This window comes from Corvus kubaryi, unplaced genomic scaffold, assembly GCF_017639235.1.
Source record: "Corvus kubaryi isolate FWS band 111438036 unplaced genomic scaffold, C.kubaryi_AGA036_p1.0 76, whole genome shotgun sequence".
NCBI classification, from domain to species: domain Eukaryota; kingdom Metazoa; phylum Chordata; class Aves; order Passeriformes; family Corvidae; genus Corvus; species Corvus kubaryi.
Window position 1 is genome coordinate 14,152,630 of NW_024582063.1, and position 16,795 is coordinate 14,169,424.

General features: G+C 42.6%; 2 protein-coding genes across 2 annotated transcripts in view; one reads left to right on the forward strand and one right to left on the reverse strand.

Annotated features, from left to right (window-relative positions):
- RHOQ (ras homolog family member Q) overlaps window positions 1-16,795 on the forward strand; it is a 22,054-nt gene continuing 5,259 nt past the window's right edge. The window contains exons 1-4 of the mRNA XM_042051860.1: window positions 1-118; window positions 272-330; window positions 15,333-15,497; window positions 16,234-16,329. Coding sequence (XP_041907794.1) covers window positions 1-118; window positions 272-330; window positions 15,333-15,497; window positions 16,234-16,329 — 438 coding nt within the window. The remainder of the gene's footprint in view (window positions 119-271; window positions 331-15,332; window positions 15,498-16,233; window positions 16,330-16,795) is intronic.
- Window positions 11,163-16,795, reverse strand: part of PIGF (phosphatidylinositol glycan anchor biosynthesis class F) — a 25,920-nt gene continuing 20,287 nt past the window's right edge. The window contains exon 6 of the mRNA XM_042051857.1: window positions 11,163-16,297. The gene's annotated coding sequence lies outside the window, so the exon portion shown is untranslated. The remainder of the gene's footprint in view (window positions 16,298-16,795) is intronic.

Below are 16,795 nucleotides of genomic sequence, written 5' to 3' on the forward strand. Positions count from 1 at the left end.
ATGCTGAAGTGCGTGGTGGTGGGGGACGGCGCCGTGGGCAAGACGTGCCTGCTGATGAGCTACGCCAACGACGCCTTCCCCGAGGAGTACGTGCCCACCGTCTTCGACCACTACGCAGGTGAGCGGGCGGGGGGCCCCGCTACCGCCGGCGGCGGCAGCCGCTCTCTCCCCTCCCTCCTCCCTTCAGCCCCCGGCCTTGCCCTGCCGGGGGGGGGGGGGGAGCGGCCGGGTTTTCCCCCCCCTCACCCGGTGTGTTTCTCCCCCCTCGCAGTCAGCGTTACCGTCGGGGGCAAGCAGTACCTGCTGGGGCTGTACGACACCGCCGGCCAGGTGAGTGCCGAGCGCCGCCCGCGGACCCCCGGCCCCGTTCCCCCGCCGGGCGGCGATCCCGGCGCTGAAGTTATTCGCAGGGCTGTGGTCCGGGCTGGGCAGTTCAGAGGCGGGTCGGCGAGGGTGGGGGTCGATTGATAAAATCCGGCTTTGAAAGAAAACCATCGATCCAACCTCTATTCCCGAGGGCGGACAGGAGGAGACGGGCTTTATTTTTAGCGGTGCTGGGGCCGAGGCGCCACGACATCGCCCGGCGCTGGGGTGGGAAGATGCCCGGCGCCTGCAGGGCAGTTCTCCGGGCCGGGCATCGCCCCCGGCCAGCCACCCCCTTCCCCGGGGTGCCGACCCTCCCGTCGGCCTTCAGGTGGGGAAATGTGCCCCGTTCAGCACAGAGGGCACATGCTGCCTCAGCCGCCTCGGGTCGGATGGAGAGCCAGGCGGCCGCAGCTTGCCCTGGTTGTGGTTTACAGCACTCAAATAGCTACAAAGAGTTGTTCAAACTAAAGGTGGAAAATAATAACATGTAATTCTCAGCCACTGCCTTTGAGATAACCTGGGTTTCTTTTGCTGTCCCAGACAACTCAAATGGTTCATTTGGTTAAGATTATTACAGGCAGTTGTGAAAGATGCTTTTGATGTCAGCATGGCTCTTAAGTAACTTTAATGATGGATAAAATGCTGGATGTTTGGAGGGGTCACTGGCCTAGTGGTTTCTAAAGGGCTTCGTGATTCAAGTCATCTCTTCCTTAGCTTAACTTGCATGGCGCCAGCAACGGGCCGAGCATGGTCTCCGGAGTATTCCCAGCTTTCTGGGGATCCCTTATTTGAAACAGTTTGTGAAGGGCCTGGTCCCAGGAGGTGCAGGCGTCTCCCAAGGAGGTGCAGAGCATATACGGAAACACAGCACGGGGTTCTGTAAAGTTGTGCATTCCTTATACTAAAACTTCTTCTTACAGTGTGAGCATGTGCTTTGGTCTCACATGACCTCAGACATGCTTCCTTGTTGTAAAGAGCAACTAGTAAGATAATCTCGCTGAACTCGCATAGACTGAAGCCGTAATTTTTAACCATGTTATTCCTATACTTAATTGAACAACTGCTGCCTGAATCAGTGTACCTTTTTAGATCTGCATATAGCCTTGAGTTAGGGAATCAGCATTTAACCAGCCTTATATCTTTGTTAGGCCTGAAATAAGTAAAAAACCTAATTCCATGAGAATTGTAGGAAACAGTGCCATTTCCAGAAAGCTGATACCCTGAAGGGTGAGACTCTTCCCACAAACACTGACTTCATGGTTGTCATCTCATTGACATAAACACAAACTAGTCACATTTAAATGCACTTCTTATTACTATCATAGTCGTGTTTTTCAGTAGTAATTGGTTCAGAACATGGCTTTAAAATGTTGCTTAAGTAGGTTGCAAGTGAGGATGTAGTGCTCAGACAAAGCATTTGGTTAGTGTGCAAGTAATTTTTTTTTTATAATGAGCATTGGAAAGTGTGAAAGCAACCCTAGCACTTCTGTTAAGTGCGCATAATGTATTTGGGGATGCCATCTCAAACTGCTTGTGCTGGACTTGTTGCTACTAATGTGAGTATGTGTTGTTAGCTCCGTGTAACCTTAACTAAGGTGGTTTTGTGGTATCCAACTGCCTGAATGTGCTGAGTGTGAACCCAGGGGACCTTTGGCCTCCTCAAAAGTTAGTAGGGAAAACTGGCCAGTTTACAACAAACAGCAAATGAAGGTGTTCTTGTTATACCAAGAAAAACTTTTCACTGTGAAGCTGTATATAGAAGAAGTTGAGGTAAGCTTTTTTCCCCATTCCTGAAAAGCTGAAATCTTCATTTTGAATTCCAGGGCAGTTTTTGAGGCACCTAGGAATAGATCTTGCTGGCCTGATTCAGAGGACCCTCAGTTCACACAGGGTATTTTAATGAGGTTACCTTTACAGATATATCCGGTCTTGGCAAAACTCCCCTTTTAGTCAGACCTGTGGTACTAATAAAATCTTTACCACTATCCCCATCCCACTTCAGCATGTTTGGGGAACTGGTGGACATCTGAGACTGCCCATGGGAGCCCCATCCCAACATCCAGTACAACTAAAGAAGGGAGTCTGTATCAAGATGCCAGTCCAGCAACTTCATTCAGTTAAAAGCTGCTTTGTCAGAGCAGCTGACAAGCCTGTCTTCTCAAAGCTGTGCATCAATAGAAAACTTACATTAAAGCTTAAATATATACAGTAAAGAGCAGAAAAGACATGAGTTGATAATGTCTTCTCTGTGTTGAGGAAACAGCCTGCTGTACCTGGTACATGCCTGGTGCTTCCACAGACTTCCATATGGATTGGATGCATTGCTGCCCAAAGTTGGGATTTCTATGCCAGCATACATCAGTGCTTTTGTCTCTGTCACCCCCAAATAATCTTATTGCAAAATATTGGCCTGAGAGTAGAATTTTATAAAACTTGGCTGTGCATGATTGCTGTGGTAGCTAAGCAGTCCACAATCATCATCATGTTTATACTTCCAGCTCTGGACAAAGTAAATAGGTATAATCTACAGGTCTCAGTTCAGGGGGAAGAGGAGTGAAGGGGTAAATGAAAGCTCAGATAGTGACCTACTCTAAATCCATGCAGAAAGCCCATAGAAGAAGAAAGATTAAAGACCTTTTGATTCATAGCTGGTGAACAGCAGGCTCATCACCCTAAAATACTGACTTATCAATGTGTGGGTCTCTTTAACTTGCGTGGTTATGTATTTAGCAACTTGTGACAGACTTTGCTTTGGCAGAGGAGTTGCAAGCTTTTGAGTTCCTGCAGTACTCATTTCTAGCTCACTTCTTCACAACACACACAGGATCACATGTAGTAACCATAACGATGACATAAGGCCTCATATCTTCATGAGTTGAAAATAGGTTGAAAATAAATCTATTAAAATCCCATTCTTTTCCCTGGTAATATATATAGCAAGGAAGAATGCCACTAGTGGTTCACAAAGTTCAGTTTATACACAGGCCTCTGGGTGTGTGTGAGTTCAAGAAGGCTTTTCTCTGGCTGAAAATACTGAGGCCCTGGTTCAGCAGAAAATAGCCAGTACAGCTGTTGGGCAGTGGAGGCTCTGAGAGCCCATCTGGGTTTGCAGCTGTGGAGGTGGCCTCCCATGTCAGGAGGTGGGTGGGAATTTGGTGCCATTCCTCCAGCAATTCCTCCCACAGGTGGAGCCAGCAGCTCCTTTTAACCTTGCTGCTTGCACTGGGTGGGCTTAGAGCAGGTCTTGGTTTCCGCAGAAGATGAGAACTGTGGAACCTACCTGCACTGAAGACTTGCATCAATGCACTGAAGTTTAAACATGAGGTGCTTGTGATATTGATGCTTGGATGCGTCAGGCTTTGCAGCAGCCTCTTCTGGGAGACTGTGTGTCAATATTGCTCTTCATTGAACAGGGCTACATGGCAAAATCAGCTTGGGAAGAGAACCATGGCTTCATCAGGGGTCTGTTAAGATCACCATGTTGGAGTGCTTTTGAACTGCTGGCAAGTGATTATCATCTTGCTCTTCCATAATATCACAAGTAATACTCCCAACTCTCAAGATGTTAAACACTTTTGGAGAAAAGTCTGCAAGCACTAGCAAAGAGGAGTGCCACATGTCCCCTTGCCATGTCCCAAATGGTCGGGATAAATGGTAGGACACAGAGCAGTTGCCTTTTGGGGATTTTGCTCTATATTGAACGTTGTTGTTTAAAATGGCAGTTGGAGTCCATCCTCCTGCCAGTTCCTTTTGCTATAGGATTTTCATTCATGGTGTCCCTTTCTTCCAGTGTGTGCTGACCATGTACAGGGGGAAGTCTTGCTCTGCTCCTATGTCTTTGCTGTGCAGGATGGTTGGGACCTAGAGGAAGGATGGGGGAGGTGCCATAGCAGAGCCTGTACTGCTCGTGTTGCTCTGGGAAGAGAGATGCTGAGGCATGGCATGGCTGCTTGGTGCAGGTTTGGCACCAAGCCAGCATCTGGGCAGTGCAGAGCAGGGTATGGTGAATCTTACTATGGTGCAGTGCCTCATAATAACATTTACATCCCTCAGCATCACTTACTGTTGATACTAGTGGGGCCTGGTCAGACAAAGCTGAGGTAAACTGTGTTCCTTGGCTTTCTGCTTTTATACCTCTGCCTTAAAGGCCCTAATATGTGGTCTGATACAATGAAGCTCTTGGTACCTTCTCACCTGTCACCAGAACAGTACCACAAAACATGCTAAGCACAAGCGCAGAACAAGCCACTTCTTGGCACGTCTCAGCTCAGATGGTCACACTGGTTGCAGCCATAGCCATCTTAATTCATCTTAACACTGATTTTTTGGTTGTTAACTGAAGCCTTGATGCTAAAGCAATTCTGTGTTAGAGTTGGCCAGGCTGCTTAAGTGTGTAAAGCTAACTCAGGTATTAGGGAGATGAGTGTCCACATTAAGGAGAGGTTTAAAAACAAATGGTTATAAATGTGAGGTGTGGTTATTAAAATGGGTGGTCCCTAAACTTGTGGTGGTTGCTATAAATAAATAGCAGTAATCTTTATACTCCTTGGTGGCTGTTTGTCTTGGCTTTGGAAGGTAGCCCTGGTCTAGCCCTAGGTACCACTCCAGTCTCTTACTGAGAAGAGAGGCAGCTGCTGGTCTGTTGTGAAATAAGAAATGTCCCTCCTCAGAGCACATTGCTACTTCTGAGTTGCCCCTACCAGGCAGCTGTAGCTCCAAATGTCAGCCTGGAGCGAAGCAGTCTCACACACTGCAAAGCCTGCCACCCTTTACTGCAGAGGTGTAAACACAGAGACCTCCAACATGATTTTGGCAGATCTAGACGTGATATGTTAGCAACTAACATCATGTCCCCTTTCTGCCCCCCCGCGCCTCCCTCCTCCCACATGTATTTTCCCTCGCTCCCTTCACATGTCCCAGCCGAGCTGGCAGCTGGCACTGGGAGGCTGTGAGCTCATGAGCTCACTCCCGGCCCAGCGTGCTGGCCTATGAATAGCTCAGCCTCCGCTGAAGCTGCTCTGTGCCTCAGGATGTTGCCAGCCACGTAGATTTAACAACTGGATGTATGCAGATAAAATAAAAACATGCCTAGATTGTCCCTTTGCAATTTAGGTTTTTCTCCTTTTAAGAGGAGGTGAAATGCCTGAGCTAACAATCTGTATATTTGGAGTTCTCTACATAAGGGTTTAAGCAAAGACAGGCTTTCTCTTTAAAAGGAAGAGGACTTTATACCTTCAGATTTGCTATTAAAAATGGCCTTGCAACAATAATACTCTCAGCGCAAAGCCTGCATCTAAACGCCTCCTTGTGAGCTGTGACTCATGCTTTGAAAGCACGGTAGCTTTCCTAGGATAGGTAAGTACTGTTATCACCAGATGGGGAGTTGCAGAATGGGAGATGGCGTTCTGAGTTCCCAGAAGCATACACTAGATAGATGTTGGAAACTCAAGACAGGTACATTTCATTTTTGGACTGCCAAAAGCCCCACAGTACTTCTGAATAGCGACACTGAGTTATGTTAAAATCAAACCTGAGGGATGCATTTGAAAATGTAGATCCAGAATATCTTTGCCACATTAACAGCAAGTTAATGACAGACCAAAATAAAGAACACAAAGCAAACCAAGCTTGACAGTTCTGTGAAACTTCCATTTTTGATATGTTAAAAGCACATTTTTATGAAGACTACTGACCAAGGGCAGACCCTTGCTAAACATTGATTACATGGGCAAGTAAAAAGCCCTTTTTTTCCCTGGGTTAAGAGTCAGTAGATATCTTTCAGTTTGTGACAGAATTCTGTCTGAATTTTACTTATTTTTAATTTCTTTGACGCACAGTGGCCTCTTTCAATGCTGTCCAAACATCACCAGCTAAAAAGGAAATACTGAATACAAGCAATAGTTACTGCTCTTCCAGCACAATGTTATTGCATATCCTCTTACTGCCCAAGTTCATTTTAAGATGGTGTGTGCACCTGCACTCAGCTGAGTATCATATAATCTACAGCTGTGCTGCAGGAGGCAGGAGTGATGGAATGGGACAACTGGATAAGGTAGCATGACTTGCGGAGTTTTTCTGATAGAGAACATATGAGATCCTGGGAATTTTCATCAGGTCCATAGTCAGACTTCTCCTTTGAAATTTGTTTCCTTTGCAAAGAGCTCTCTGTATTTTGGTAAATAGGAGAAGTATAAAAAAATGCAGTTTTCATTTATAGCCTAACTCCTGACTCAGCCTCCAAACTACATCTTAAAAGAAAGTAAATATCATTTAGATGAGAGCACTGTCTCAGTAGCACGGACCTGCAGTGTAAAAGAGCTTACAGCGTGTTAGGGTCTGATCCAAAGCTCTGTTAGCTGGCACCCTACTGCTGATTTCAGTAAACTTTGTTCCAGTTCCTTTATTAAGAACACATGGTCAAAGTGGATGTAAAACCTACTTCAGCAATAAGGTTTTGTCAGTCCCAGGTATGCAAAATGACGAGTCAGCTATTCCTGTCCTCATACACCACTACCTAAAAAACCTAGGAAATTAAAATGGTTTTGCCCTTTGCTGCATGTCTTTAAACTTTTGGCCTTCATGTATCTTCATGTATCAAGCTTTCTCTGTATCTGTGGGGTACTAGAAATTAATCTTTCATTTAAAGGTGAAAAGGATGTGCTTTATAGAGACTCCAGGAACCTGGTAATTAAGAAATAATATAAAGCACACCGATTCCACATCCTGCAGTTCTACTGTGAATTATAATCTTCGACATCTCAAAAAGGATGCTTTGGGGCAGAACATCAGGACTTTTTTTTTTTAGGCCTCCAAATTAGCAATTGCATTTCTAACAAACTGCTCCTCCTCTAATGAGAAAAAATGTAAAATAAGGACAGAGAGGAGGAGAACTGTATCTTTTTACTGCTCTGTTCCATGGTTTTATAACCAGTCTATTTGTTTGAATTAGTGACTGGGTGAGCTGCGTTAAGAAAAATGTCTGAATGCTATGTGACACTTTCAGCAGTTCTGAAGAGGTTTTGTCATTTGACACTTTTAAGTTACTGTCCCCAGTCTGTTTTAATCCCGCTCCATGCTGCATCTGTGCTGTGGCACGTGTGCAATAATTCTTTGCTATGCCTGGCACTCGCTGGTGTGCACATAAAAATGCAGGTGGCAGCATTATTCTCCAGAGCAAAGCAACATCTGTCAGCATCCTAGGTGAGTGTATTGCTTCACATGAATAAAACACAGACTCAGAGAACCTCAGGCAGCTTGTGCTCTAAATTACATGTAGCCATCAAGACTTTAAGATCATCATTAGAATGAACTTAATGCTAATTCCTTGTTGGTCTGATTTCCAGTTGGGATTCAGTGTTGGAATCAACAAGAGATGGATGCCAGGTGTGACCTGGAATGCATCTTCAGTTACGACCAAGAGATAGGCCAGCCACGGGCAGTGAGATGGCTTACGAATTCCCTATTTAAGAAAGAAAAACCATAGGCAGTTTTTCAATTGCCTTAACATCTGCTGAGTGTTTTACCATGTTCTTCAATGGAAGCTCTTAGTCCTAGCAAATGGGACTTGATATAAAACAAGGTGCAGAAGACTCTTAGGAACTCCTTTAATTCCAGAAACTCTTTCATTGTTATGTGTTCACTCAAGGTGCAGATGATGGCCCTGGCACTCTCCTGAGAAGCTGTGTGATGGGAGCTAATCTTGAGGAGGCAGTGTGAAGCTGTAGTCTTCTATCTGTTGCTCAACACTGGACTGAAGGGGTTTACTTATAAAAGGTGAAAGGGAGTGGGACACTTAACTGATCAGTCTTGCTTGTCTGATCAGTCTTTATATAGATAGCAAATTAAAAGACATGTCTTATAGGGATAACAGTGTTAAACCAACTCTATTCTATAGGCTGTTTTGCCTGTGAGAACAGGTCATATTCTTCTGTGAAAATAGTGACAGAACCCATCTTTCCAAAGAGCAGGTTCTGCAGAGGATCTGACCAGATCTCCATGTCAGGGTGCATTTAATTTTTTAACTTTGATTTGCTGTATCTGAAAGAATGGAAAATCTTGATTGTTCATGGCTGCAGACACAACAACTGGGGTGAATTCCTTTCCTGGAGAAAATGGAAATCCGGTGTGGAAAGAGTGCTGTTCATAAAGTCACTGACAGTGAGAAAGAAACACACTGCAGGACTGAGATTTCTTATGGGCAAGGAGTGAAAGGGTTTGTCCATGGCAGCTACTCTGCCACTTCTTAGGAGCTCCATAGTGGGTAGGCAACTGGCTTAAGTGAATGTGTTGAAGTAGAACTGTGCTTGCAGTCAGCTGAATACATGTTCCATTGATACAGATGCTAAAATAATAAGCCCTACAGAGAAAATTCATGGACTTTCACTTTTAGACAACCAAGAAGAAACCAGCAAGTCGAAGTTCTCATGGTGATGGAGAGAAGGGAGTGTGCTATTGAGACCATCTAGGAAAGTAGTTTAGCATCACCACATGGCTAGATGTAGCATTTGGACAGTATTGAATCCCACATTAAGGCTGGGATCAAATCTGATCGCTTAATGAAAATTTTGTGTATAATAAAAGAAACATTCTGTTCTTCCTGTCTCTAATGCTCTAAAATCCATCTTAACTAGGCTCCATCTTCCAGCTAGTTATTTCTCTCTATCCAGAAAAGCTTTTCAGACATGTAAGCAGCTGCACAGTTCCCAAATATGCTACGAGGAAAGTTTTGTTTAAAAAAAAAAGGTAATTCACAAACCCTGGGCTTTTTCAATGTATAATTCATATGTCCTTTGAACAGTCCTCCTCACAGGAATTCAGAAATGGATTTAGATCAGTTTACTTCATTTTTAGAATACAATGGAAGAGCACTTACCCTGCATTCTTGCAGCCTTTTCTAAAAATTAAAAATAGATGCTGGGCCCAAACCAGCAGCTTTTTGCACTCTCTGGGAAACCTGTGCGAACAAACCACAACTGAGCAATTCTGCTTTCTTTAGCAATGCAAGCTGTATCCTCAGAAGCCTGTGAAGAGACAGAGGGTCTGTAGTGCACTTTTCCCCTGCAGCCAGGGAATAATCACTGCATCGCTCTTGTTTTGCTGTTCAGAAGCTAGGGGCTACAGATGTAGGCAAGTGGAAAATCAAATACAGTCATCAGCGTAGCAGAGCTTGGGCTGCGGAATTGGACAAGCAGACGTTTTATGGCAATGCAGTGTCAGTCCAAACTGCAGCTTTGTGCCAAATGGTCCTGCGTTAATGGTGCCTGGTGAGTGGCAGTGCCAGGAAACCAGCATCCTGGGGGACACTCCACTCTCCTTCCTTGCAAAGGGTTACAGTGTTACTCAGCCCAGACTGAGAAATTTGAAGTGTGTTTTTTAGCCAGGGAAGCAATTTGTGCTTGGCATGGGGCAGCACAGGCCACTTCCCTCTCTCTCCTCCCCCACCAAGCATCTCATAGAATCTGAAACCACAGGGTGATTCAGCAGAGTGAAGTCTGTTTCCTGGTGTGCTTCTGGAGTAAGCAGTTGCTTTCAAAGCCTTCAGAGGCTTTGCCTGGTGCTTATGGCAAAGCTGCAGATCAGCCTTTAATTCCAATTTGCGGGAGATGGCAAGATGTGTCCAGAGGTAGCTGGGAGCTGTTACTAAGTCCATATGTTATGTACAGCAGTCATTATGGTTCACTTGTTATGTTTTCCAAAATATTACAGGGAGTCTTCTGAAACAGAAACTTATTTTCAGGTAGGAAAACTGAAAAATGCAGTCTTGAAGGATAGCTTTGAAATGCATTTCAAAACTTGAAATATGGCAATTCATAGTGAGAGAGGACTTCTGAATCTTGTTACTATGAAATGGTTAAAACTTAGACTTTTACCTGGGATTTTACTCTGCAAAACTCTGCCTCACTGAGCCCCTCTGAGCAGTAGTGATTTACCCTTTGCTGCATGAAGGTTGGATTCCTCTAGCAACTCTGCCTGATGTCTATTTTTGGCTTCCCCTCTAAAAACAGATGGTTGGGAGTGAGAACCTCTTCTTACGATTGGTGTTGTAAGCTGTGAAAGCAACAGATGGTTGCTAACACAGAGATCACAAACCCAGCGGTTTTGAGCTCCAGTTTTTCTTCCAGTGGTGCAAGCTTTATTTTGTTTCCACCCATCTACTTTATACCTCTTGGAATAGAAATAGGTTTATCAAGGGTATGTCAGTATAACAACTGGAGGTGCATTGTTAAAATTTCATTCCTAAGCTGCAAAACACATAAAATAATTCATTACTTCGGTTCTGTCAGAACAAGACACTGTGTATTAAAACATGACACATCTTAGGCCCCTGCGTCAGTGTTAATGACATATCAGAATTTGGTTTCTCCTGTTTTTTTAAAAACACTAGCAAGGACATAAAAATCAAACAGACAGATCTAGGTTAACATTGTCTTTGCTACTTGCAATGGCAGACCTGAGAGGTGTGAAATTCCTCAAAGGTCTTGGTCAAGATGAGGGAAGATATCGGCTGCAAAGGACTAATTGCCTTTCATCTCTCCAAAGTGGACAGAGAGACCTTAATACCATTCCAGATGAGAAGGAGGCCTGTGGTCTCACATTACTGACAGCAGGGTAAGGACCTCTGTCTCTGTGTCCATCACTTTAACTTGAGCTGGGAGGAGCGTGATACCACAAGTCAGGGAAGCTACAAGGTCTCTAGTATGACAGAATCTCTGTATGCCTGCACCTCTCATTTCAGTTTTCTAATAAATATAAGGAAATAATGCTTTTTGTGGGTCAAGAAGGTTGTCCAGAAATAATTATACTCCACTTTGTCTATTTTTTAAAAAGTATCCCACTGCACATAAGCTGTGTACATCAAAGGCTTTTGGAGTACTTTGCAAAGACTAATGCATTATTAAACTAGCAAACCCCTACAGATGGGAAGATGCAAATAGAGAGAGGATAATGATTTGTTCAGGACTACATACTGTGTCAGTGGCAGAGTTAGGAACACAGTTTGTGTGGTTTTAGCTGTGTCTCTCAGCTGATATCTATCTATAGAACTGGGTAAAAGTATTAGTTCAAAATCAAATGCATGACTTGAAATGGGGCACTGCAATCTGCTTTTGGTCTGAGCAAACCCATGAAATGAATATTATAATGCTGTGGAATTGCAATACCATTCTTCAGTCTGCATACAAAAAGTTTCTCAAGACCTCTGTTTATGAACAGGTAAATGTTGGAAATAGCCAGATTTTGGACATGTTAGAGCAAATCCACTTCACCATCCAAAATACAGTATTCAAGTATAAGGCAGCAGAAAAACTCAGGCAGATTTTTAGGTACTGTAACATAGGAGACCTAAAGATTTTAAGGAACCAAGATTTTAAGGAACCAAGATAAAGGCAATGCTAGACATACCTGTAGCCTACCATAAGAAGACATGGTAATTTAAAAGTCTGAACTTCCACCCTCCACTCTAAAACAAAACGCCCCATTTGTAGTAGTTGAGAAGCCAAGTCCTTGGTCCATCTCATCTCCTTTTTCATGTCTGTTGTGTACTGGCAGCTGTCCTGGGTTTCCACAGGGATACTAGGGAAATGATGAACAGCCCTGCTGCAGTGTCATGTCTTTTAGAGGGACCACAGCTCCACAGAACATTAATTAAATCAACATCCTTGTGTCCAATTTTGTTTGGAGTTATTACAGCCCTCATATTTTCTGTCTGTATTCACCTGCTTCAGCAAACAATTTTTTTAAAACTCTAGAGTATGTTGGAGAATGAGCTGTTTCACCATTATAGCCTGGAGTTTTTGAGACTTATACTGACTATTTTGATCCTTAGGGGCTTGCTTGCCCATCTTATTCACATTCTTAAAATATTCCTGCTAATATCCTTAAATATTTTTAAAGCCTAAATATATATGCAGTGCCTCCCCCAATCAGATTGTCTAATTAGTCTAATTGCTGTATAGGGTGGTGTGTACATGCACTCAAATAGGAATTTATGTTGACTGGCTAGGATAATCAATTTTGGTGTTGCATTTAATTTTAGAATAAACCACATTTATTTCCCTTACACTAGATTCAGGAAATAAATTATAGTTGAAGCAATAAGATTTTTCCAGGCTTCTCTAATATTTTGTCTAAATTAATTTGGTATTTCAGATTCTTCTACCAATTGCAGCAGTTATGTTGGCCCAATACATCAGTTTTACAGGTTTATTGCTGTTTCTGAGGGGCTGTTGGGAAGCGGAAGGAGTCTTTAAGCACAGATGGCCTACGAGATGCTGACAAAATTTAAGTTGGGTTTCTCTCAGGAGGACTCAGGACCAGTCCAATCATGTGGTGGGAGGCTTTGTTAGAACTACTGCCACTATTAATATTGATGCACACCTAATGTTCAGAGCACAGACAAGGTTTAAAGGAGAGCCTGAGAGCACAGACATGTTTCAAGCAGCAGGACTGGTGGGTACAGCCAAATTTTCTGATAATTTAAGGAAGAGTAAATGCAGTGAAGCCACTGTAGCAAATACCATACACATCTTTGGCTGTGGTACATGATGTATCCAATCACATTGTACTTGCCTTCAGTTTAACTTCTTAATTACACTGCATGGACCCACAGCTTACCCAGTGCGAGTGGGACGGGGTATAAATCAAAAGGCACATAAACAAATGCAGGAGCAGGAAAGGAGATCAGACCTGAGACTGGCTTTAAGAAAATGATTAATATTTGCTATGAATAAAGGTCCATCTGTAATTTGAAATGGATTAACTAAAGAGCTATTTTAAGGTTAATGGACTTACAGTAATTTCTGCTGACATGAAATGCTTTCTCCACTCCAGCGTTTAGTGCAGGCAGTATTCTAGTTATCATAATCCAAATATGACATTTTGAGAAAATGTAGAGTATAGGGATGGCAGCTCTTTGGTGGTAGGAATAAATTACAGCTTTAAACTAGATTTTTAAAAAACACAACCTATACACTAATACCCCACATATGATTTAGAGCTGAATTTGAGAGCAACTGATGGATCTACTGTACGTTCTTTCATGCAGGTTGTGTACTCCAGGGAACAGAGTAATTGGCAGTTGGGAAGCTTCTTTTAGGATTTTGATCTCCACCCCAGAAAACAGAGTGCAACCCTGAGCAGGATCTAGCTATATTCAGTAGTAGAAGTGAAACGTAAAATACATGCCAAAAAAACCCCAACTGAATATTGAAGAGTTTCAACTTCCTGTCTTGATGTTCTTGAAGTTATTTCTGCTTTCTGTGATGAATGTCCACAGATTTGGAAAAGACAGGGTTACTGTTTTTTTCTTCTGAATCAGGACAAGAGCCTGACACTGGCAGGGAAAAGGCCTGTCAAATGCTGTAGCTTCACAGTGGTGTCAGTTACTGTGGTTATGGAATTGGGAAGCCATGTTAACAATTAAGAATGCTCTAGCTAAGTGACAAGCCTGTGTACAAAAGTGACAGTAGAGTGGATACTCAAAATGGCACAAGAGTATGACAAGTAATGATCACCTCCTTGCCACTGCAGAATTTCTGCCTGTGCTTGTCTTTCCTCCAGTTCACAATGGGAGTAACAGCTCTCTTCCCATAGCTGTTGACTTCCAAATAGAAAGATGGGTATAGCAGAAACTGTTTTCTGAGGAAGTTCTCACAGTTTTTCTGATATTCTAGTGACCATGTTTAAAACCTAACAAATCAATGAAGGGTGTTTTTGAGGGTGTGACTGTAGGTTAATAATCTGGTAATGTGGCTGTTGCCAAGGAAACAAAAATTTAATTTTCTGACTCATTTCAAACATGGACTTGAATTACATTTCTGTCTCTGTGTTTAATGAACAAATCATTCCATTATTTGTGAGATTTAATTAAGATGGGGAGTTTACATGGGGAAGAGGGAGACTGCTGCAGCTGCCATAATAAACTGGTGTTTCCTGTGGAAGGCATAAATCCAGCATTTATCAGTGTCTCTGCAATGCCTGGGCTCAGTCTTAGTTATCTACGTTACAAAAACCACCAAAACCCTATGGTAGGAATGGTAAGGCGTCGGTTCACTGCCAAAGACCAAAGGAAGCCTTGCAGAGGGAAGCTGGGGCATGTTCCCTCTGGCTGTTAGCTAAAACAGAGGGCAAGAATCCACTTTCTCCCTTGCCAGAGAGAAATTTGATTTACAGTGCAGGCAATGCTCCCAGGTACTTGTCTTGCCACACTATTGTATGCCCTGGCAGTAGGGCTGCTGGCTTTAAATGCTGCGGTTCTAAACATCCTAAATAAACTTTTCACAGTACCTCCTCCCCCAAACCCCCAACAAACAAACGAACACAAAGGCATTAATTAACCCTGTTAGTGTTCTTGACCCTGAATTTCTGTTCCTTCTGATCCTTTGCTGGGCTTGCTAATAGAAAGCACAGTCTAGAGACAAAAGAGGTCCCTTCTGATCCTTCCTACTGCCCTGAACATTAGCAACAGGACTGTAAGGCTTCTACAATGAAAATTCTAAAGAGGGCTTTAAATATCACCTCTATGTATGATCCAAAATAGAACATTTAAATGCACTGAATAGCCTTAATCTAGCCTAGCTTTGTGTAACCTGAATGACTCTACAGCAGTCTCATCTGCTCATTTCTCTACAAATACTAATCTTTGATCTGCAAGTATGTTTGAACCATAAGCCTTTTGGTTTTGTTCCTTAAGTAAAAACTTTTTAAATGGTAGTCTTCTGTATATTCTCATAGAGAAGTTTCTATCAGTATTAACACATTTTTCAAAATACTTATATTGACATGTAGTTATCTTCATATGTAGATTTTGCTCTAACAGTGACACTAACCTGGAATAGTTTTAAACATTCAGAAAGTTTACCTCAACAACCTTCATGAAATGCAAATACAGTTTCTGAATATAACTGTTAAAATTAACAAAATACAGGCAACAATTTAATATTGCAGATAACAGAATTTTTCTTCCTTAGGAAGACTATGATCGTCTGAGACCTTTATCTTACCCTATGACCGATGTCTTCCTTATCTGCTTCTCAGTGGTAAACCCTGCTTCATTTCAAAATGTGAAGGAAGAGTGGGTACCAGAGTTGAAGGAATATGCACCTAATGTTCCCTTTTTACTAGTAGGAACACAGGTATATTTGGTTCTGTTCTACTTTATTTAAACAGTTAGGATCATTGTATGGTGCCTTTTCTCTGGGCTGGAAGTTCAGGCCCAAAAGGACCTGAGCAGCACCTCCTTCTGCCTTTGGAGGAACAACCCTTAGAGGTGGCAGAAAAACCTAGATATGTCTTGTTCTCCAATGAGCTATCTCCACTTTGTTAAAAAAACTTATGTCCATTGTAAACAGGGTGGCAAGATTGGCTGCATGTCTCCCATGTGACTTTCTAAAAAGTCACGGGACTTATGGACTAGAATTGTCTGCTCATGCCCACGTTACTGGAATTACTGGGTCTACAACTATTAGTCACATGCAACATTTGCTGAAGCAGAGGAGGAAGGGGAGAAGTGAGACAATTTCCTCTTGTTTTTTGTGGGTAGTGGACTGGGCTTCATTTATGAAGTGACCCACATGTTGGTGTTACCTTTGGGTTAATCTTTCAGCTCTGCATTTGGTATTCTAAGATGATCACATCTAATTGAAGAGCTGAATACAGAATAAATGTTTGTTCCTTCTGGATTAAGGGTTCACAGCTTAAATACAGGGCTTCTGAATCAGGAAGGGTCCATGATTTGAATCGTGACATGACTCCATTTTTATAGAGATAATATTCCATTAAATAATTCTCCTTTAAAATGAGGGTATCATATTGCCTGCTGACTTTTGTTTAGAGGAAGTATTCCAGCATGACTTCAATCTTTCTTGCTAGATTGATCTCCGTGATGACCCAAAAACTCTGGCAAGACTGAATGATATGAAAGAGAAGCCCATATCTGTGGAGCAAGGACAGAAGTTAGCAAAAGAGGTAAACTGGATACTCCTTAATGAAACCAAGTAACAACAACAACAACAACAAAACCCCCCTATTTCTACCTGACTTTGTCTTCCTTTACCACTTTTTGCATATCTTTTACCAGTCCACATATGAAACCTTGTGACTGCTTACCAGTTAACAGTACTTACTTACATTAGTGAATAAAGGTAACAAGCAGACTTATGTAATTACACTTCTTGTTAGTAGTAGTTCTAATTTTCAGTGTAGACACTTGTAAAAGCTATACAAGCTATATAAATATTAGTCAATATAATTAAAATCCAGACTGGTTGAGGCTGGAAGGGACCTCTCCTGCTAAGCAAAATGCTGGAAGCATCTTTTAGAAATTATTTGAAAATGTCATACTACCATTTTAACTACTGTGTGGATAATTCTTACCAGGACACTTACAGAGCCTTTATTTTTGAAACACAAATGGGTCATGTAATTCTTTTTT